Below are 23,593 nucleotides of genomic sequence, written 5' to 3' on the forward strand. Positions count from 1 at the left end.
GTGGATTAGTTGGTTACTAGAGAAGGTAATTGAATAAATGGTAAGATACATAAAACATAATAAAAAATTCATATAGAACATATGCACTTTGACTAAAAAAACATGATTGCATTTTTAGCTTTTAAATAAGTCTATACTTTTGGTAGTTTTGCTTCTGAATTTGTGGAATTCATGTTTGGAAAACTTCAATGGTAGGCGATGCTTCACACTTGCTTCATGCTTTTGAATTTAGTGTTGTCCATCAAACCACGATCAAAGTATTTATTAGTAGCTAAATTTAGATAACTTAGTTTGATTCTTGACGGTTTATCGTAATTAAAATTCAAGCTTCTAGATGATTTGTCTCCACATTTAATAGTAGTATAACTCTTTAAATTAATACATTACTTTTTTTCATATTTTAAAACATGACTTAGTATTGTTTTGATTCTTAAAATATATCTTAAGTAAATAAATGAATTTGTCTAAGAAGACATGAGATCTTGATTTATTTCAATAACCATTTAATTCCTCAAGATTAAAAATATGCCTCACTTAAATTCTTACATTTTAATATCGAACAAATAAATTTTAAATTGTGGAAGATTATTTAGTGACTTTTTTTAATCATTAAATTAGGTCGAATGAATTTTTTCAACAAATATATCCAAGGACGACACCTAAGTGTCAATCTATAGAGAAAGAAATAAAAAATAAAAGATATCCCGGCCCGTTAAATTGTCCAAAAATTACTTTCTTTAAGAGTTTGAATAAAGAGTTTACTCAAAATTTTCGGTAAAATAAAGGCTTACTTACTAGTTTGGTCTTCTAATTTAGTTATTAGATTTGATGTTGTCCTCTTATTATTATAAATTTTAATTTCGTTCAGTAAAATTTTTAAATTAATTATTTAATTAGGTCTTTTACTTTTAAAAGTTTCAATTGGTGTTTTTTTTAAAGATTTAATTTAGTCGCATTTTTTTCCTCTACTATGAAAGTTTTAAAAAACATGACCCAATTTAATTTTAAATAGGACCAAAACCAAATTTAAAAAAAATAAGATATCTAAAATAAGAAAACCTAATTAAATCATTTTAAAAAATTACAGGATTTACTACAGTTTTTAATAATAACAGAAGCAAGTTGAACCCAAAAAATTAATTAGATGACCAAAATAATTTTTTCTATTAGACGTTGTCAATATTGTTATCCTTTTTGTGGTACTTTAGTTAGTCTATCAATGATGTTTACTATATTGTCATTTTTAATATATGACTTTGTCCATGTTGTTATACTTTTTTTTTTCAGACTTTACTATGTATTCCGCACGACTAACATCAATCAATGACAACTGAACTAATCAAGAATTCATTTGGCTCCAGAATTTTTGGTTCCATTGCCAACCTATATCATACCAGCCATCGCAACACACCAGTCAAGAACCTTTTCGACTTGTTACACACGATTGGTCCATATTCCATATTATAGTTGTTCTTGTTAACTAAAAATTCACAAACGTTATAAAAAGGAAAGAAACAAAAGTGATTAATTATAGAAGTTGATAAACGTTATAAAAAGTAAAGAAACAAAAGTGATTAATTAAAGAAGTTGATATAGTTTTACAATGAAAGTCAATGTTGGAACTAAAATCTAAAGTGATCAAGTTAATGTCCTTCACGTGAATAATGGAAACATTTTGATGAAAATTTCAGTTTCGTAGTTAAACTCAAGTTCGGCAATCACACGGGCTAGTATTTTTTTTTTTTAAAAAAATTACAATGTTAGTTTCTCTTTGATTCTTGATACGCGCATTTCTGTCTCCATATTTTGTTTTTGTGATTTTAGTCTTCAGACTTTAGATAATTTAATTGTAATTTTGGGTCAATCCCCTATTTAGAATACGTTAATGATAACTGTTAAATAATTATATTTTGATAATAGAAAATAAGGTAAAATTGTCTTTAAAAATAATTATTTAGTAGTTATTTGTGCTTAAATATCAAAGAATTGATGTTTTGTTGAATTTTGGCTGCAGATATAAAAAATGGAGGTGTAACAAGCAGTTATTTCCTTACCTTATCTATCTTTTAGTTAATCACATTTAGTTTTTTTAGGATAGTTGTGTTATTTATTTTCTTTATTTTGAATTTGTGCATTTTTATTTTATGCATTTTAATCCTAGTATTTTAAATTCAGTCATTGAATAAAAATTGCATGATATTTGTGAAGTCATTATTTAGGCTTTTTCTGAAGGATTCAACACTTGAAATGCTGCATGACAATTGTGAAAATACTGGTTTCCTGGAAGCAAGAGTCAGTCAAACAGTGGGACATGAATCACAAAGAGAGAAAATGTTAGCTTGATGGAAAGAGATCATGTTCCGGTAAGCCAATAACTTTATCTTGTCCCGATGAGCTGTGTGAACTTAATTATGAGAGAACGTTTGTTTTTAAATTCCTAATTTTGCATCATTCTCATACTGTTAGATTATTTACATAAGGTGGATATGATCAAGGCCATGTTTCTTTTTTAATTTAGCCACTTAGCCAAAAAGCCAACATGTGATGGAATTTATCCCTTGCACCCTTGTTGAGCCAAAATTAGTAATTATTTTTCTAAATAAAACCCCTAAGCCTAATTGTGATATCTCTGACCTTATTTTAGGGTTCTAAGAGAGCATAAGGATTTTAGTCATAATAAACCCCTAATTTGGAGGATGGGTAGAATGAAGATGGTCTTGGGAATGTAAAAGTAGCACTTAATAAGGCACCCAAAAAAAAAAAAAGAAGCTTGTAAGCCCAAAGTCTCTTTCCTAAAATAAAAAAGAAAGAAAAAAAAAAGAAAAAGAAAAAGAAAATAAGGGCAGAAAAAAAAAAGAGGTGCCATAAGTGCTAAGGTTGGAAATAAGAAAAATAGATTGCATATGTGCTAAGGCTGAAAAACAAATAAAGTCTAGGCTAAGTATAAGTTTTTCTAGGATGAATGCTCTCTTATAATTCTAAGTTTTTGAAATCCCAGAAAAACCATGATTTCTTGCTTAGCCAGGCCCCATTACAAGTCAATAAAAGTCTTTAGTGATCCACCAAATGTAAGTAAGAATAACTTTGATTGAGATGAAGTGCAAAATTTGGGAATCTTAATTCCAGGTCGTATAAATTTTAAACACTCACCCCAGACATTTGTGCGCAGAGATAAACACTAACCTTGTGAGGAAAGTGAGGCAAACCAACTTGATTGATTTCCGATACTAACCAATTTCATCTTAGTGTAATTTATGCTTCCATTGTGAGATTATGACAAATGCGGAAAGGACCAGTTGGAGAAATATGAGAAATTGCAGCCATTGAAAGTGTTGAAGCATTCAGAGTCTGCTTTTAATTTGATTTGCTTGGGGACAAGCAAAGTTTTAATTTGGGGATTTTGATAACTGCTAAATAATTGTATTTTGATAATAGAAAATAAGGCAAAATTGTCTTTAAAAATAATTATTTAGCAGTTATTTGCGCTTAAATATTAAAGAATTGATGTTTTGTTGAATTTTGGCTGCAGATATAAAAATGGAGGTGTAACAAGCAAAAAGGCCAGAAAAATTGAAGAAAAGAAGAAAATCTGAAATAGGCCCAGCCCAATACGCGTGCTGAGCGCGCGTCACGCGCTAAGCCCGCGATCCAACAGAAGCACGCGCTAAGCCTGCAACACGCGTGCTAAGCCCGTGATCCAACAGAAGCACGCGCTAAGCCTACAACACGCGTGATCTGCACGCGTTGAGCGAGGGGGTGTTGTGCTAAGCGCGCCTACGAAGGCCCAAAGCCCACTTCAGCAGCTATAAATAGAGAGTCAGTCCAAGGACAAAACACACCACGACAGAACCCCTCTCCTAGGGATTTCATTTACTCCTACTCTTTTTTTCACCCCTCTTCTCATTGTAAAGCCCTCAATGGCCATGAGTGGCTATTTATCAATGGAATACCAGGTTTTTCTTTCCTATTTTCTTTTCTGTTTTTATCTTGTATACTCATCTTTATATTCCGTTAGGGGTTAGATGCTCGGGAGAGGGCAATTTCTAAATAAGATTTAAAAAAGATATGCATGCATTAGTTTTAGAGGTTAGACGCTCGGGAGAGGATAACTTCTAATAGAACAAGAAGAAAAGATATCATAATAAAATCATTACTAGACATAGAGTGATTGCATTATGCCCATGTGTCAAAGCAAACATCTAGAATTAGAACTTTATGCATTTTATCTATTGAGTCTTTGCAAAGGCATTTAGGAGATAGACAGGTAAAATAGACTTGTTATCGTGAGACATCAGGGGCAAGTAAATCAATAGACGTGGAAAGGATAGAACAACCTGAATTGATAAAGAAAAAATCATAAACTCATACATCCTAGACAGACAGACAAGGCAAGTCAGTTTCTAACACTATTTTATCTTGAATTTATCTTTTATCTAAATATTTTATCTTTCTAATCTTCTCTCTTTTTCTTTATCTTTTAATTTTATCTTTAATTCCTTTATCTTTTCCTTTATCTCTTAATTTTATCTTTAAATATTTTATCTTTTCTTTACTTTATCTTCTATCTTTCTTTATTTGTTATTTTAAATTTATTATCTTTTGCTTTTAAAATTGGGTTTGCATTAAGGATAAACAAAGTTTCTGTGGATTCGATACTCGAACTTCCGAGTACTTTAATACGTGTGATAATTTGGTGCACTTGCCAACGAGTCAACAGTTAACAATTTAACTTAACTATAGACTAACGATGTGACAGTACTGTGATGAGATAATTAAAAAATTTACTTTCGAAATTTAAAAATAATTAATTAAAATGTGAAAAAAGAAATAAACGTATTCATGCATATGTATATGTATTCATGTGGATAATATTTTATATATAAATATTTATGTATATATATTCATATGCATATAAATTTTATGGATGGAAGAACATAAATTAAAAAATAAAATACATTTTTTGTTCTTATAAATACTAAAATATTAAAAATTTATCCTTATAATTTTTTTTATGCTCATAAAATTAAAATGTGTCAAATTTTAACTCTATCAAATTTGGTGTCCTAATTTACATCCAAAGCTATTTGTTCAGTCACTTGAAATGGTAAGACAATTTTATTTTCTCACATCGGTTGAATTTATAATCAATATAAGAATTTCTCTTAAAACCAAATATTTTACATCCGTTAATATTATAACTGATGCAAATATTCCTCTTAAAACCAAATGTTCTACATCGATTAATATTATAACTGATGCAAAAATTCCTCTTAAAACCAACCACTTACACACCCAACACTCCATAAGTCGATGATGATAACACAAACTAATATCAACGTGACTCTCCAGTTATAGTCACATTTCACTAGTTATCTATATCATTGGAATATACTATTTATATCCATAAAGATTGAGGAACGAGAGGTATGTCGAAGTGTTAGCGTGGAAGCTGTTCACCAATAGGTAGAAAAGCTTATTCTTTCATGTGCTCATTGCAGCCAATGTAGTGATCCTAAAATAACAACTATTTGTGTGTTCGTTATAGGTGTTGATTTTGGTGGTTGAGAACTTGGTAGAAGATGAAGAAGGTTAAAAAAGAATGGTTAAAAAATTGTGATAATTTTTTTTGTATTTTGTGAGGGATTTCAACCTCTAGAAATTGTAAGAGTAGTCAGTCATGAGACCAATGAAGAAGTGACACGCCAACAAAAGAGTGACACAAAAGATTTGGGACCCAATCAAGTCTAGCTCTAAGCCCAAATGTGATACATCTTAATTTTACAGGGACAATAAGCATTTCAAAAATTGTGTAGGGATAAATTTCAAACATTTCAATATTTATAGGAAAGAAACATATTTTATTTAATTGAAAATAATATCAATTTGAAAACTAGAAATTTGGAGCTGATTTTTCATAGACATCTTCCCCACTTGTTTAAGAGCCTCTTCAAAATTTTCCAGCACTAGATAAGGGCCGGGACAGATGGAGAGGAGGGTAGGAAGAGGCCCGAGCCCACCTCCCTTGGCACTTCTCATAGAAATAGATATATTTTTATGTTAGATAAAGTTAAATTGTGTAAAATTAATTATTTATGTTAATATTATAATAATTATAATAATGATTAATTTTAGTTAATTAGTACAAAATTATTTGATATTAGAATCAAATTGTAATGGTTAAGCTGATAATTAGAATCATATTGTGTTTGTTTTTTTTAGATAACAATTAAGCTTATTATCATTTAAAATAAAAATTAATTTTATTTTTTTTGTGTAAAAACAATAAATATTTTTTTTATAAAAGTATTACTTATAAAAAATTAGACATTTAAATAATTATAAGCAAAAAAAAAATATTTAACCGCCCTTTAATAGACTTCTGGATCTGTCCTGACTAGATTATGTTCTCAAATTTAGCTCATAAAAATTGGGTAAGTAGTATTACTGTCAAAAGTTCCACCTCGTGGCTGTGTTTTTGTTGGGTGTGGTTGTTGGGTAGTGAGGGTTTGATTGGATTTGAGTTGCAGCAGAAAGGGTAAATTGGGAAAGAGAAGGAAAAAAATAGAGGTTCAATTTTCTCATGCATTGGACAGGGAGGCATTGGGGTAAACCTCAAGTTAGGGCTTTTTTACGTGATTGGGATAATTATTTGAAAATTTTACAAAAATAGATTTTTTCTACAGAATAAGTCATGTTGTAAAAACAACTTCCAATTACAAGTCCTGTTTTAAAACACAACTTTTGTTTCTTTCTTCTTTTCTAAATAATAGAAGTCGTATTTTAGAAATTGATTTTGGTAATTTAGAATTAAAAAATGTTAGACATGTGCGAGGATTAATTTGGTAATTGTTTGAGGACTAATTTGGAAATCTGGTACGGGACTTCACTTTCATATCTGGCACGGGAATATTTTGAGAATATTTAGATAAACAACTTAATAAACAGATATTTAAATTCAATAAGTTTATCATATGAACACTTATAAGCTTAACAAACAAGCATATATGAAAATAAGTTAAAAATAACATGCAGCTAGGAATGTCATAAATTAATCAACTTTTGTATTTAAATTCTTAAATGTATATCCTTGTATATCTACATTTTGGTTTATGTCCAACTAAGATTTCATGAGTTTTATCGCGCTTCTAACAAGGTAATTGTCACATCGTTGCTTGAACTTGTGTCTTTCCGATTTGAGCGTAAATCTCCTTCACCTAAAAAATTTCTCGAAATGAAGCCATGTTCTTTAGGCTCAACCAATTCCATGTGACTCTCCAACATCAGAATCACAGATGCCATTGTAGGCCTATCTTCTGGGTACTGCTGCACACACAAAAGGCCAACATGGATGCAACGTAATACTTCGGATATAACGCACGACTCCTTCATGTTTGAGTCATCAATCAAATCTAGTGCCCTTCCCTCTTTCCATAATGTCCATGCCTGTCCCATAATAGCAATAATAAAAATAAAAGATAATTATTTGATATATTTCAATTTGCAATACATAAATCACAGATGGATTCAAGTTCTTACATGACCAACGAGGTTAAGACTCTTATCTGTCTGATAAAGTCCTTTATTTCTCTTGCCACATACAATCTCCAACACTAAAATGCCAAAGCTAAAGACATCAGATTTCACAGAAAATGACCCATCAACAGCATACTCCGGTGCCATATACCCACTGCAAGACATGCACACATTTACATCAAGAATAATTCACATATTTGTAAAAAAGAAAAATGACTTTGAATAATGAGTCACTTACCAGGTCCCAACTACTCTACTTGTGTTTCCTTCAAATTGGTCTCCACCAAAAGTTCTGGCCATTCCAAAATCTGATATTTTTGGACTAGAATTTTCATCGAGTAGAACATTACTTGCTTTCAGATCTCTATGAATAATCCTCAGTCGGGAATCTTGATGAAGATACATAAGCCCCCTTGCAATTCCACAGATTATGTGGAATTGTTGAGGCCACTTTAGCAATTTTCTTTTTTTATCATCTGTTTTATTCAAGCATAAATGTTATTCAATGCTGAACATGGATTAATTTTGGCAATATGCTTATTTCACTAAAGTCATTAGCAACCAAATGTATGCTTTGTTTATTTCCCATACCAAAAATGAAGGAGTCCAGGCTGCCGTTTGCCATGTACTCATAAATTAGCATTTTCTCTTGTCCTTGAATGCAACAACCAAGGAGTTTTACAAGATTCCGATGCTGAAGTTTTGCAATTAATTTTACTTCATTTATGAACTCTGTCACTCCTTGCCATGAGCTCCTTGATAGAGTCTTTACAGCAATTTCTTGCCCGTCAACTAATATTCCCTGCATACTATTGGCCGTGAGTAGAAACTTTCAATTAATATATATATATATATATATATATATATATATATATATATATATATATATTTCTTTTCTTTTGTGGTAGTTCTCAAAGAATGATTACCTTGTATACAGGTCCAAAACCACCTTCTCCAATCTTATTCTCCATTGAGAAGTCATTAGTGGCAGTTGTAATTGTCGGTAGATCAAACAGTTGGATGTCCAGATCATCCATATCTTTTTCACTGTCATATTCTGTTAATGATTTTCCTACAAAACGAAGGAAGGCCTCCAATAGTTTTATAAAATGTGTGGAGGAATTGAAATTATAAATTAAAAATAATAAAAACATGAAAATCAACGATGGAAAAATAATTTCATTTTGTTAAATATCTTGCAAGGTATTAAAACTCAAGATCATGTAATAATATAAGATACAATAACATTTTAAAATGTTACTTGGCCTTAACTTTGCTATTAGATGATTAAACCATGAGAGTTTCAAATTTCTGATTCTTTAATAAAAAAGGTTTGCGAAGAAAATGAAATCATAAAAAATTAATTTCATTTCCTCTTGATTCAATAGGCTAGGACATAAAAAAATTGTAGAGTAAACTGCACGAAGTCCAATATATATGAAAAATATATAAGTCCATATTTCCTATAATTATCAGGATAGAAATACAACCACTTGTAATTTCTTATAAAAAGAATAGTAGGTAGTATTACATAAGGAGATAAAAAAGCAAACAAAATCAATGTTGATAAAGGAAATAATTGCGTAACCAATAAATAAATCTCCTAATTTAATGAAATGAAGTTTGACTAACACCATTATTTTTATAAAGAAGAAAAGTGCAGTGAAACGGTGAGTAAACAACTATTTACCAGCATTGTTCCTCCGAATTCTGCAAATAAAATAACTACTCAGTAAAAGAACCCCACAGATTGCAGCAGTGGTAGAAGCAGCTATCGTTGTGGTCTTCTTCTTGTGCCTATATACAGATTCTGGAAAGTTGGAGAACCCATAAAATAAATAAAAAGGCTGAAGTTAGACTGATTTTACACTTTCAAAGTTGCAAATCGAAATGATAAGATCAAAGTCTATGATGCTTACCTAACTCTGAAGCAGGCATCCTGATATATAGATCTTGACCAGCAGTTTGAAGCTGTTTGATGTCAATTAGATCCCCAAACCACATGACACAGCCACTACCTGCACCTCTTATGTCTGAATTAGTATAGGCCATGCAAGAACAATTATTCAAACAGATAACTTTGCATTCCTCTAGACCAATACTCTCATCCAACCAAGTATGTCTAGTATCTGGAACCTTGAGGCCTTCATATTTGACAAACCCATCTGTGAGTTTGTCTTTGCAGCTTAATGGTTTATTGCGGACACATCCTTGACTCCAGCCAGATGAAACCCATGCTTCTGGTGACTTTGGACTAAACCCTTTCAAACATTGGCACACTTGTGTCTGTGAGGTCATGCAATTGCCATAGACTCCACAGAGACCATAAGTGTCACAGAAGTCTTTTGGAAGTGACGTGTATATCCTCCAATTTTGATCATCCTCCACCCATACATAGCGATAGATTGTAGTCGATTCGTTCATTACAATTCTGGACATGACAAGATCATTTGTGGGGCTAAAGATGTAGTAACTCTCCTCCTTATTGCTGAAAAAATTGAAGCCAAATATGGTGTTATTCCGAAGATCTGGAACTCCACTAAAATATAGGCCATTCCAAGGTCCAAACCGGTATACCTTTTTGGTTCCCTTCATTATATAGAACTCAGGATAGCTATAGAGTTCGAGATCCCGGTAAACGTCTCCCGGGGATGGATCATCTGGACTTTTCCAAGCTGTTAGTCTCCGGTCCAGACCGGTTCGAAGGTCCCATCCCAATTTCATCCCTGGCAAGAGTGTATCAGATGGATAGTCAAAGCTTTGCCACAAATAAGCTTCTGGGTTTGTTTCTCCGTCATTTCTTATCACAAGATTGCCACTGTCCAAGAGCACTGCCACTGGATTCTGTGCTTGTTTGTGAGAGTTGTTTGTGTACCAAACAAGAGACTTGTTTTGGGTGAGAACAAGATTCCCTGTGGTGTTGAGTGTTAAGATGCCTGAGGAATCATTGATGGGGTTTTCCCTATTAGCAACCCAAACCACTGTCCGAATTGGGATATTCTTGTACCAAATTCCCAGATAACGTTTTTGCGAACTACCCGGGCTGAAAAACCCAAGTTCAAACTTTCTAGTTTTTGATACCAAGGTATCGCCGTCTCTCATAGACTGTGGCAAGTTGATAGAATCATTTGCTACGGAAATTTTGGGAAAGGGGACAAGTATGCATGTAAATAAAATTATGAAAGAAAGGATGTGCATTGGGTCAGAGCTTTTGTGGTACTCCTATATTTGGATAATGATGATATGCATGGATTAAGCTGTGTATCATAAACACTAATTAAAATGGGAAATTCGGTATAGGCTGAGAGGGTTGACTTGTTTTGTTTGTTAATTCTAACATGTTTTCCAAGTCAAGCACGAGCCCCATTTTCTTTGGACCGATGATATATAAAAACAATCATGCATTTACATTATAGATTTCATTAACATCATATTCTTACATCTTATTTTGAATGGTCAATGTTAAAAGATACCAAGTCATATGAATTTTTTAAATATAATATGACCTTAGATCTTATTTTAAATGGTCAATGTTAAAAGATACCAATTCATGTGAATTTTTTAAATATAGTATGACTTTTTAAATAATTATATGACATTAAATTTTGTTTATTCATGTCTATATGGTCTAGATGTGTTTCTCTTACTCTAATAAAACTATCTCTCTGACTAATCAAATATGCCCTGTATATATTTCATCTTTAAGACATTTAAATGTTTTTGTTATCCGAAATTTTGTCTAATAATTGCCAATTTATTAGATCATTCAAAATTAAAGATATTTGAAAGAACAAGACGTAATAGAAATAAATAAAGATTACATAATACACATATTTGTATTCGTGTATGTAAAATACAAATTATTGATGAGGTCATTAACGATAAAAAAATTAATAAAATAATTTTTATTTCAGAACTTAAATTAAATAACAATCATTCAACCTTTCTTTATAGTCTTATTGTTATGGTTAATATGCTCCCAACGCTTGAAAATTAAATTTTAGCTTTTATTTCATGTTAAACTTTCTTGAGATATTGATAGAACACAATTAATTTGATATGTTCTCATTGAAGAATAAACTAATTTGATGGGAAAATGATATTTTGTTTTAATTTATTACGGTGATGAATTAGAAAGACAGACAAGGAGAGAGAGGAGACTGTTTAGTTTTTGCTTATATTGTTTAAATTTGTCGTGAAGAGAAATTGATTTGACAACTTTGCTATGTGATGGAAGTGAAGTCTTTTAAATAAATACTTAAATTAGCCTCTAAAAACAAGGACACGTTAACTATAAAAAATATTTAATCTCTTAAAATTATAAATATGAAATATTAATTTTAGTCCTTGCATTTGAAGGATGGAATGACTAAAAATTCAAAATGACCATTTTATAATTTTAAGAAATTATATATAACAATTCTTATAATTAAATTATATATAACTTTTATTCCTAAAATTTTTGTAATGGATCAAAAATAAAAATGACATTATTTTTAAGGACCGCATGCATATGTTAGTCAAACACTTATGCAAAATGACAAATATAGGAGACTTTGATCGATGATGATGTTTTCGGGAGACTTTAATATGCAATTTGGCCAATGATTTTTTCTTCCTTGTTAGGCTAAACTATTCGGAGAATCTTACCTACTCTAATATCTCATCCATACATGTAATATCAACTACAACTATACAAGTCAACAATTCATGTAGCTCTCTGGAATCAATATCGGTACTTAGAATATAGCAGTTGGAAGCCATAGTTGGCTGACTTGACACACTCTGAACGAATAGCATCCTCAACATATAGCCCTTTGATCTTATTATTGAGCAACCTGTTTATTCTATAAATTTTCCGTTATTTTATAAACAAAATTTAAATAAGAAGATATTTAATACCTTGAAAATAGAAAATATATTTAACACTTATAATATAAATTAAAGAAGCTAGCTAGAAGATTATTTGAATAGTGGTGAAGGAAGAGTGTTAGATTTATTGATAATAATCTTTTTATTTATTTTTAATTTTTTATTCTATCCTCAACACAATCCGTAACAAATGAAATTAGCAAATTCATAGTTTATCAATGACTTATAGTATTATTAATTAGTTAATAAATGATTTGAATAACATTATATAAAAAAAACTAATTTACGAATACGGCCTCAAAATGTAAATAGTTTTTAATTTGTGTTGGTTTAAATCAAGGAAGGATATTTTTTCTTAATAAAGAAGGTGCTAGGTGCTAACATACTTCTAATTTTTTAGTGAGTGTATATATTGTCAAAATTTTTGGAGGGGGTTAAGCTCTGCCCCTAAGTACAAAGATGTTGTAGTGTAGCGGATGATATACATTCTAATCATTCTAAGGTTCAACATATTATATGAATCAACAGAAGGTGCAACTTAAATGAGATGACATGGCCATGGTTGTTAAACTCACATTTTATATCGTAAAATAGTACGATTTTACGATTTCACTAAGGTTCAGCGAGTTAAATCGGAAGCATAATCGAAAATGGAGTAGACTCGTTCGATTTAGCACAGACTCAGGCGAGTTTGGGTAGAGTCGCAAGTCTGCTACTTACGAAAACTCTGAACGACATCGTGCTGGTGTTGAGCTACTCACTTACAAAAACCCGAAATTGACTCTGTGTTGAGCTACTCGTGACTCTGTCTGTGTCTGCCACTCTGCCTTGTTCGAGTTCTGCTTTGAAAGCCCTCACTTGCGTCATGGTGGTCCTCGTCATCGTTGGCCCTCACTCGCGACTCTGTCTGACTCGCGTCATGCTGATCCTCATCATCGCAGAACATTGAAACTTAAAAGTCCTCACTCGTCGAAAGTCCTCATTTCATGACCTAGCTCCAAGCTTTGCTCCATGACACTAAGGTAATTTCTCCTCTCCTTTATAGTCATAAAAAATCAGGGGCTAAGGTGTTTTCTTTCTCAAAGAAGCTTCAAATTTGTTGAAAGTTTATATTGGGCATATAGATAATCAAAGACCTACTTATGGAACTTGTAAATATTTGTTCATTCAACAATGTCAATTTCTAAGTAATCTTGGAACACTTCATTCATGGCCTTGTTGCATTCATTAGACCATTCAAATTGTTTGCATGTTATAGATTGTCATAGAAGCCAATACATAATTAGTAAGGCATAGGTGACTAGCCTTATTCAAAAGGTTCCCCTTCCATGATGCCAATTTAGATTTCACCACACCATTAAAATCCGCAGATGACACTCTTTCAGAAAATAACTTTGAACCCTAAGTACTTGATATTGCAATGAGTACATCTAATGTTCAAAATATTAGTAACTTCATCTCTAATTGGGTTCGGGACACCTTTTGAACAAATAAAATTTGACTTGGCCAGATTAATCTTTAGGCTAGAAGCCACAAAAAACTAATCAAGAACTCCAATCACTACCTTAGCTTGCTCATTAGATGCTCTTCAAAATAACATCACATCATCTGCGAAGAGGAGATGAGATAATGGTAGGCCCCCTCTTAAGATATGGACAAGGTAATCATCAGTCTCTAGGTTCCTTACCTGAAGATGTGAACATATCCATTTAGAAGGCAATGAAATCATCTGGGATGCATGTTCTCCTATAATTTTTAGTTTTGCACAAAATGTGTTGCTCTCTAATCATAAGTGAAGTTTCAATATACTTTATCAAGAGGATTTGATGAAACTTCAATATACTCAATTTCTTAATAATCCTAACCTAACTTTGCCTGTCAGGTGTACTTTTGGAGTCTACCTAGCTGTGCTGATAATCAGGTGAAGTTCTATTGATAAAGATACATTGTGTTGTCTTAACATCTTTATGCTGATGAATTTGTCACTACCCGTAAAGGATAGTACTAATAATAGAAATATAGCAACACAGCAAAACTGACTGTTGAGCTAGTTATATTTCTATTGTTTGTGCTATCATCTATCATTTACACTATCCTTACCCTCTATAGTATCTTGATGTAAACTAATTATGATTTTATAAATCCATGCACAGCTTAGGATTGTGTCCTGCAAACTTGATTCTGATCTAGAAAGCAGTAAGAAGCAGCACACCCAACTTGTAGACCAATGTGAGGAGCTAAAGCAGGGGCGAGAGGAATTTGTAAGTTATAACATCTCTCTTGCTAGATTCCAATAAGACATTTGAATTATTTCTTTTTTTTAAGTGTTTTTATTTTAAGAACTTACGTTTTATGTCGTATGAATTTATGTTAGATTGAGTGTGGATTGTGGAATATGTTAGTTTATTGAATTATTGTTAAAGTTTATTATTTTAGGATTGAAATATTTACTTATGATTTTATATAAAGAAATATTAATATATTTTTTTTATTTGAGTAAACTCTTACGAGTTTACAATTCGATTCTACGAGTCGAGTTTACGGAACCTTCACGATTGTACGTAGAATCAGAGTCTTATAACCTTAGACATGACCATTACTGAAGAAGTACAAAAATTGTTAGGAACGCTGTGTGAGAGAGAAAGAGATAGGAAATTCCTTGGATTCGAGGCCAAGACCTCCTAACAGAATATAATATTCAAGGTTTAGTTCTTTTCACGTGTTTTATTCAAGTTGAGATATCCTTTTTATACATGAGTATGTTACGACCATGAACAGCTTTTCTAACTAATTCATGTGCCCATATAACAGACTAACTATTTCCTGTTAATACAACACGTGGTCTTATTATCACATGTGAACTAGTATAACACGTAATCTTCTAGATGTTTCGGGCGTGTGGAGTTCCTTCGTCTTTGTTCATCGTGACTGCTATCTTTCTTATCTATGTTGGTGCTGCTAACATTATCCGACCCTGCGAAACTCACCTTGTCCTCAAGGTGATGGGCATGGCGGACATCGTCCCATCTCTCCCACGTGGAGTCTTCAGGGGTGAGACCAACCCATTGAACAAGGACCATACGAGTTGGAGGGTTGATGGAGGAGTCCATCCGAGAATCGAGAATGGCTAGTGGCTCAAGTATAGGATGGGGAGAGGAAGTATCCGCCGGAAGGGGAGAGGTTGGAAGGTCGAGAGGGCCGTGATGAGGTCGTAACAAAAAACAGTGGAAGACGGGGCGTATACGGGATCCTTCAGGGAGTTGCAAACGGTAAGCAACGTTGCCAATGCGTTCTATGATCGGAAATGGGCCAAGTAGCGCTTCATAAGTTTATGGGGCCGCTGGGAACGGAGGGAGAGTTGGCGATGAGGGCGAAGCTTAACATAGACTAACTGGCCTATCTCGTATTGAACATCGCGGTGCCGCTTGTTTGCGAAATGCTTCATCTCATCCTGTGCTTTATGGAGTTTGCGATGAAGAGAGGCGTGGAGCTCAGTCCGTGAGTGTAAAAGGGTGTCAACTGCGTCATTCCGGGAAGAACCCATGATGTATCCCAGAACAGAAGGTGGTGGTTTCCCGTAGACTATCTCGTAGGGGGTGACTCCAGTTCCAGAGTGCTGCGAAGTATTATATGCCCATTCTGCGAGAGCGAGAAACTTATGCCATTCTGTCGGACGCTTGTGGTCGAAGGACCGCAGGTATTGCTCGACGGTGTGATTCATTACCTCTGTTTGACCGTCTGATTGAGGATGGTATGCGGTGGTCATACGGAGGGTGGTGCCGCTAAGTCTGAACAGCTCACGCCAAAACGAACTGATAAACACGGGGTCGCGATCCGATATAATGCTGGAAGGGAAACCGTGAAGCTTACACATGATCTCTAGGAAAAGAGTGGCTACTTTAAAAGCTGTGAATTGAGTTGGCAAAGCACAAAGATAGAGGCCCTTCGAGAATCTATCGACGACCACCAAAATGACTGTGAAACCGTGAGAGCTTGGGAGATGGGTGATAAAATCCATCGAGAGGTCTTCCCAGACACTAGTGGGGGGTGATATTGGTTGAAGTATCCCAGCTATCTTACGGGTCACGTGTTTGACTTGTTGGCAGACTCGACATTCGTGGATGAAGGATTTGACATCAACGACCATGGTGGCCCACTGGAAATTAGAACGCAGTCGGTGATGAAGGGATTGCGTGGTATTCATGCAATAGAGCAGGGATTGCGAGAGTCAATCCAGATGGCGTTCTTGAAGAAGATGAGCTCATTGGCGATGGTGAAATGTGGGTGATCCTCTGGGTGAGCCTGAATAGCTTCCTTCAGCGTCTGAAAGTCAGGACTATCTAAGAGGGCTTGCTTTAGCTGAGTGAGGAATTCGTGGTGAGGCACGGAGAGGAGGAGGCATTGGGCTTGACTGGTGTGATCAATACGTGAGAGAGAATCTGCCACGATATTGGATGATCCAGCTTTGTATTGGATGTCGTAATCGAACCCGAGAAGCTTTGCCAAATAAAACTGCTGTTCCGGGGTTTGAATGACCTGAGACATAAGGTCATGGAGGCTGCGGTGGTCGGTGAAGATAGTAAACTTATGGCCGAGCAAGTATTGGTGCCACTTGTGGAGGCTTGTTGCATTCGTGGGCAAAAGGGTTTGCTAAAGAATGCGATAGGGTGGCGCTGTTGCTGAAGGACAGCGCCCATGGCCGTGCCGGACACATCTATTTCTAAGGCGAAGGGCAAGGAAAAATCTGGAAGAGCGAGAACTAGGGCTGCCATCATTGCGCGTTTCAACATGAGAAAAGCCTCTTGTGATTCTGGTAGCCATTGGAAGGCGTCCTTGCAAAGTAAACGAGTTAGCGGTGTAGCAATAGCGGCGTAATCTTTAACAAACTTCCGGTAGAACCCAGTGAGGCCAAGGAAGGAGCGGAGTTCTTTGGCCGATCGTGGTGCAGGCATGTCAAGGATAGCCTGTATTTTAGAAGGGTCGGGTTGGACGCCCTTCTCAGAGACGACATGGCCCAGATAGTCGAGCTTGCGCAGGCCGAAGAGACACTTAGAACGCTTAAGGTAGTATTGAGCTTGAGTCAGTGAAGTGAAAACACGTTCGAGGTGAAGAAGATGATCTGGGAGAGTCTCGCTGTAAATGAGAATGTCGTCAAAGAACACTGTTGCAAACTTCCGCAAGTGAGGACCAAGCACAGCGTTCATGGCGGCCAGGAATGTCGACGGCGCGTTGCAAAGACCGAAGGGCATGACCCTATATTCATAATGCTCGTGGTGAGTTCTAAAAGCGGTTTTAGAAATGTCCTCTGGGGCCATTAATATTTGGTGGAACCCCTGACGTAAGTCGATCTTGGAGAACCAAGAAGCGCGGCCGAGCTCATCGAGGAGTTCGTCTATAGTCGGAAGTGGAAAACGGTCCCTCACAGTGATTGAATTAAGTGCCCTGTAGTCCATGCACATTCTCCATGTTTCGTCCTTCTTCTTAACCAGTAGGACGGGGGAGGAAAACGGACTGCGGCTTGGTTGGATGAAGCTTGATTCGAGAAGGGCTGTGACTTGTTTTTCAATTTTCGTTTTCTGAAAATGCGGATATCTATACGGACGGACATTAACAGGGTTAGCTGATGGAAGGAGGTTAATATGGTGGTCATGTTGGCGGGGAGGGGGAAGGGAAGAGGGTTGGTGAAATAGAGAACTGAAATGGAGTAGGAGTTCATTAATGGTGGAAATGGGGTGAGGTGGGTCTGGTGGTGGTTCGATAGGGTTGGCTGGTAATAAGGATAAGTGAAAGAGGGCAGACGTTGACTGAGTATGTAGCATACGTCGTACCTGATTAGCGGAGACTGGATCAGTGTCGGACTGGACGCCGGTGCTAAGGGTGATGGAGTGCCCTTGGTGGCTGAAGTGCATGGTGAAGGCGTAATAATCCGTGATGATCGGTCCCAGGGTACGCAACCATTCAACACCTAACACGATGTCCGCTCCACTTAGTAGTAGGACTCGTAATGTGACGGTAAAGGTGTGGTCTTGAATAAGCAGCTTGGTGGCGGGGGAAAGTTGTTGGCAATCCAGAATGGAGCCGTTACCCACCATCACTCGAAGGGGGGTTGTGTCTTCCAATGGTAAGTTTAGAAACTTTGCAACCCTAGGTTGGACAAAGTTGTGGGTACCCCTACTGTCCACCAGGATGATGACATGCGCATGGTTGACCAGACCGTAAAGTCAGAAAGTTTCAGTGGCGGGTACGCCGGCCATGGCGTGTAAGCTGATGTGTGGATGAAGAGATGTGGGATCAAAGGTAGGGGAAGGGTCGTTAGGGAAGGGTGCTGTGAGGTCTGGTGTGGTGGAATCGGGGGAGGGAGGGTTGTCGGAGGCCGCAATGAAGAAGAGAACGCGACCCTTATAACGGTGTGATGAGTTCCACTTCTCATCCCAGTTGTAACAACGTCCCTTTTCTCGTCGATATGTCATCTCTTCTTGAGTTCTCTGGATAAAAGGTGTTTTAGGGCGAGGTGTGGAGGAAGCTATCTGAGAGGAGGGTGTTGGGTTGGGTGTTGGTGAGGGGGAGAACGAAGGACGAGAGGATCTCCGACGATCATTGATCTTATCCTCCTGGAGTCGTGCCAGAGCAGTAGCGTGAGGGAGTGACGCCAGTTGCAAAGCTTGAACTTCGCGGTGGATTTCGGGGTTAAGACCCGAAATGAAACAGCTCAGTAAGACGGAGGGTGAGAGGCCGACGATGCGGTTGGCTAATCTTTCAAATTCTGTGAGATATTCCGTGACTGAACCGCGCTGCATAAGCTTGAATAAGGTTCCCCTAGGATCATCATAGAATGATGGGGCGAAACGAGTCTCAATAGCTTGAAGAAGGGCGGACCAGGAGGTGATGAAACCATTCCGGTACATCCACTGGAACCAACTGAGGGATGCTCCGTTGAGGTAAAATGAAGCCACCGTGATGCGATCCTCTTCCGGCGTTCCCTGGTATTCGAAGAATTGGGAGATTTTAAAAATCCATCCCAATGGATCATGGCCATCAAAGCGTGGGACTTCAAGCTTTACTGGAGGTCGGGGATGACCGGAGCGCTGGGTCGAGGGGTGAGGCGCAGAGTGCATCTGAGATAATTGCTCGTACATGGCGTCGACCTTACTGGTGAGGTCGGAGTGCTTCTCGGAGAGGATGGAAATGGCGTCCTCTAGTCTATCGGTAGTGGTACGACGAGTCCCGTGTTCGGCCATGGCGGTGGCACGGTGTAGCAGGTCGGACCAAAGTTGTTAGGAACGCTGTGTGAGAGAGAAAGAGATAGGAAATTCCTTGGATTCGAGGCCAAGACCTCCTAACAAAATATAATATTCAAGGTTTAGTTCTTTTCACGTGTTTTATTCAAGCTGAGATATCCTTTTTATACATGAGTACGTTACGACCATGAACAGCTTTTCTAACTAATTCACATGCCCATATAACAGACTAACTATTTCCTGTTAATACAACACGTGGTCTTATTATCACATGTGAACTAGTATAACACGTAATCTTCTAGATGTTTCGGGCGTGTGGAGTTCCTTTGTCTTTGTTCATTGTGACTGCTATCTTTCTTATCTGTGTTGGTGCTGCTAACAAAAATGCTATATCATTTATTCACACTTGAGAATACCATCGACTGAGGAGTCCTAAGGCCTAAGAGGGACCGAAAGAAAACCCAATGAGCTATTATTCAACGTAAACCTTGGTGTAGCAAGGAGGGCACTACAACTATTTATGTTTAAGGGTGGAAAAATTGATGTATGGGATAATTTTTAATCTGGATCATAATGGATCCCATCAAAATAAATTATTAATTTATTTTGATTCATTAAAAATTATTTAAGAAATTCAATCCAATGCTATCCCTTTTAAAAATTCATTGAATTCATCCATTAACAAATTTTTTATGGATGGATATCCAATTTGGCCATATAAATTTTAAAAATAATTATTTTTAATTTAAAAATAATATTTTGATTTTTTAAAATAATAACAACTCTGACAAGTGTCGATTGGAAATAGCTTTGGCCGATAACGGAGAAAAATTGCCTTGATAGATGTTGCTAAAAAACTTCCCACATGTATGTCAGCCAAAAATTCTCCTTGCCAATGTCAATCAAGAAATAACCTCAACCGACATTAACTAAAAATAATCTTGTGCAAAGATGACTGGAAACTTAAAAAAAAAAAATAGTAAACGACATCAGTCGAAGAAAATGCTAATCAATGTTAGTCGAAAAAATCAATATGTTACATTTGCTGAAAACTACTCTGAATGACATCATCCACAAAAAAACACTAGCTGAGTTTCAGCAAAATTTGCCTTGGCTTATGTTAGTCAGAAAAAAAAAAGCCATGGTCAAAGTGAATTGAAAATTAGCCTACCTGATGACAATCCAAAAATTTACCAATTGATGTCGACAGAAAAGTAGAATTGGTTGACATTTGCAGAAAATATCCCCAACACTTGCTCTGGCCAATGGCAATTGAAAAATAGTTGCAGCCAATGTAGGTCAAAAAACAGTCCCAACTAAGATTGATCGAAAGTAGCCTGGACCGATGTCAACCAAAACATAACCATGATAGAATGAAATATATTTTTAAAACTTATAAAATATACTTTTTGAAGAAATTTTTAAAAATAAATTTAAGAACAATTTAAATATGAAATAAGTAAGTTAAATGAATTTTAACCCATTAAGTATTGATTGGTGAATCTATTGGATTTTGAAAAATAGTGGATGAATCATTAACCATTAACCATCCATAAATTAAATGGATGAATTGGATACAAACCTTTTACTTTTTCTTTTTTGCAATGGATGGATTGGATGAATGACAATTAAATGGATTGATTTGTCACCCCTATTTATGTTGTGGTTCTCTCTAACAATTATCATATTAGATGATAGTGGCGATAATCCACTGCCTAACATGTTACATGGAGTGCCCCATGGCACTACTCGTATGTGCATTTGTGGTGGTGCTTACAATGTTTACTTGTTAGAAAATGGTGTTCCCTCTGTAGTTTCCACACGCTTGTAAATGCATTGATCCCTTGTTTGGACTATGTAACATTCAACTAATTGATAACCACATTGTATAGATGTCGAGAGGATCTATGTACTTAAGGGAAGGGTCTTTGGTCCATAAAAGGTAACAAAGAGAGTGAAGGCTTCTTGAATCGAGGTAAATATGAGTTGACCTAAACAGGTCGGACAAGTCCATTATAAGTGTATAAATATAAAAAGTATTTATACAGTTTGCGACCGAAATAAATTGTGGTGGCTAATTTGCATCAGCGACTAAATTAGAGACTGAAATGCAGGGTTTCTTAGATCTTAGGTTGCTATTTTAGTCCCTATATATGTATAAATACAAAAAAGTATTATAGCGACTAAAATATACTTGAAAATAGCAACAAAGTATGATTTGGTCGTTATGTTATGATGATAGCGACAGAAATGTTTCGGTCGCTACAAGACTAAATATTATATGACATTAGCGATCAATTTTACTTTTAAAAACAAATAAGACACTAAATTTTTTAATTTTTTTTTGTAAATGATAATAAATGTATAATATACTTAAATATATTTTATACTTGAAAATTATTAAAATAATATATTAGTAATATTTTTAAACTAACAAACCAATATTTTACAATATTTTATAAATCATAATAAATATATAATATTTTTAACTATACTATGATACTTTTTATTAAAATTAAATAACCAATATTTACATTATTTGCATACCATAAATAAATCATGCTTATCAATAGTCTTTTAATTTTTGTTTTTTGAATTTATTTTATATAATTATTTAAAAATTATCATAAACAAATATCCTTTATATTATGAAAATATGTCATAATCAAAATTTGTAAAATTAAGTATTTTAAAATACAACATATAAGTCTAACACTAATGATTCAGTAAGGTTCAATATGGTGTGAGTGGAATTTATGTATTGGTAAGTGAAGATATAATTTGACTTTATTATAATATGTGCACTAAATAGGCTTAATAAGATGCAATGCATAGCTTATGCATTCACTAATATTTCCAAATTGACTTTAATTTAAGGCTTATTTGGAAAATGCATTTCCCTATTTTTTTTAAAATTCGCTGATTTGAACCATTAACTAATTGTTTCATTAAATTTTAACGTTAACTAAACTAGAGAGTTGACCAACATTTTCTTAATAAAACTTTAAGAATGCATGAAAATAGCCTGTGATAAGCACACTCCTTTACCACTACACCCAAGTACTCATTTGAATATTTTGTACAAAATATATTATTAATATAAGTTTTATGCGAAAATAGTTCAAAATTAAAATTTTATTCGTTTTAATTTGTTATATTTTTTTAATCTTATATATTATCTTTTAAAATATAATATACAAGATTAAATTCTATTTTCATGTAAATTATAATATGTATATTTATATATGTTTTATTTTTATTTTTAATATTATATTTATCTTTTAAATTAACGATTGGGATACGGTGATAACATTTTTTTTATCTATTTTAAGATATTCATGTTATCTATTGTAGTATAGATAAAAAAAAAATACTGTTAATAAATCACATACATAAATATTTTAATAAATATAAAATTCTATCATTTTATTTAATTACATGTCTTTACTATATAGTTTAATTCTTTAAAAAAATTACACACATGATTAAATAGAGTTAAATATAAATAAAATTACTGTCAAAAAAATAAACATAATATCTTAATATAAGTAAAAAAAGTATTGTCATTAAATCACATGTATAAAGATTTTAAAAGATAATAAATTAAAAAATAATAAAGTTTACTTATTCTAATTTATGCGAAAATAGAATTTAATCTTTCATATTATATTTTAAAAGATAGTATATAAGACTATAAAAATATAATAAATTAAAAAAGAATAAAGTGTAAATTTTGAACTATTTTCACATAAAAGTTATAGTTATACTAATACTATATTTTATTCCAAATATTCAGATGGACATGTAGGTATAATGGTAATGGAGTGTGCTATTTATTTCTAGGACCATGATTCTAGTCATTACTCAAATAATTTTTTTAAGTTCTTATTTTATAAGAAAATATTGATTAACTTTCTAGTATAATCAAAATAGAGGGACAATTTATCTCT

General features: G+C 34.3%; 1 protein-coding gene and 1 long non-coding RNA gene across 2 annotated transcripts; one reads left to right on the plus strand and one right to left on the minus strand.

Annotated features, from left to right (window-relative positions):
- The first annotated feature begins 1,952 nt into the window (after nt 1–1,952).
- LOC114417492 lies at nt 1,953–3,575 on the plus strand. Its single transcript, XR_003667762.1, has 2 exons — nt 1,953–2,029; nt 3,544–3,575. It is a non-coding gene; the product is annotated as an uncharacterized LOC114417492 (long non-coding RNA).
- A 3,412-nt stretch (nt 3,576–6,987) lies between these two features.
- On the minus strand, nt 6,988–10,875 carry LOC114416994 (G-type lectin S-receptor-like serine/threonine-protein kinase At4g27290). The gene is made up of 7 exons (XM_028382048.1): nt 9,453–10,875; nt 9,224–9,343; nt 8,460–8,605; nt 8,125–8,335; nt 7,772–8,009; nt 7,537–7,687; nt 6,988–7,443 (listed from the first exon to the last, which is right to left on the minus strand). The coding sequence occupies exons 1-7, from the start codon at nt 10,729–10,731 to the stop codon at nt 7,135–7,137; spliced, it is 2,454 nt and encodes an 817-aa protein (XP_028237849.1). The 5' UTR covers nt 10,732–10,875; the 3' UTR covers nt 6,988–7,134.
- Between the last annotated feature and the right edge of the window lie 12,718 nt (nt 10,876–23,593).

The sequence above is a fragment of the Glycine soja genome, chromosome 6 (genome assembly GCF_004193775.1).
Source record: "Glycine soja cultivar W05 chromosome 6, ASM419377v2, whole genome shotgun sequence".
Lineage (NCBI taxonomy): Eukaryota > Viridiplantae > Streptophyta > Magnoliopsida > Fabales > Fabaceae > Glycine > Glycine soja.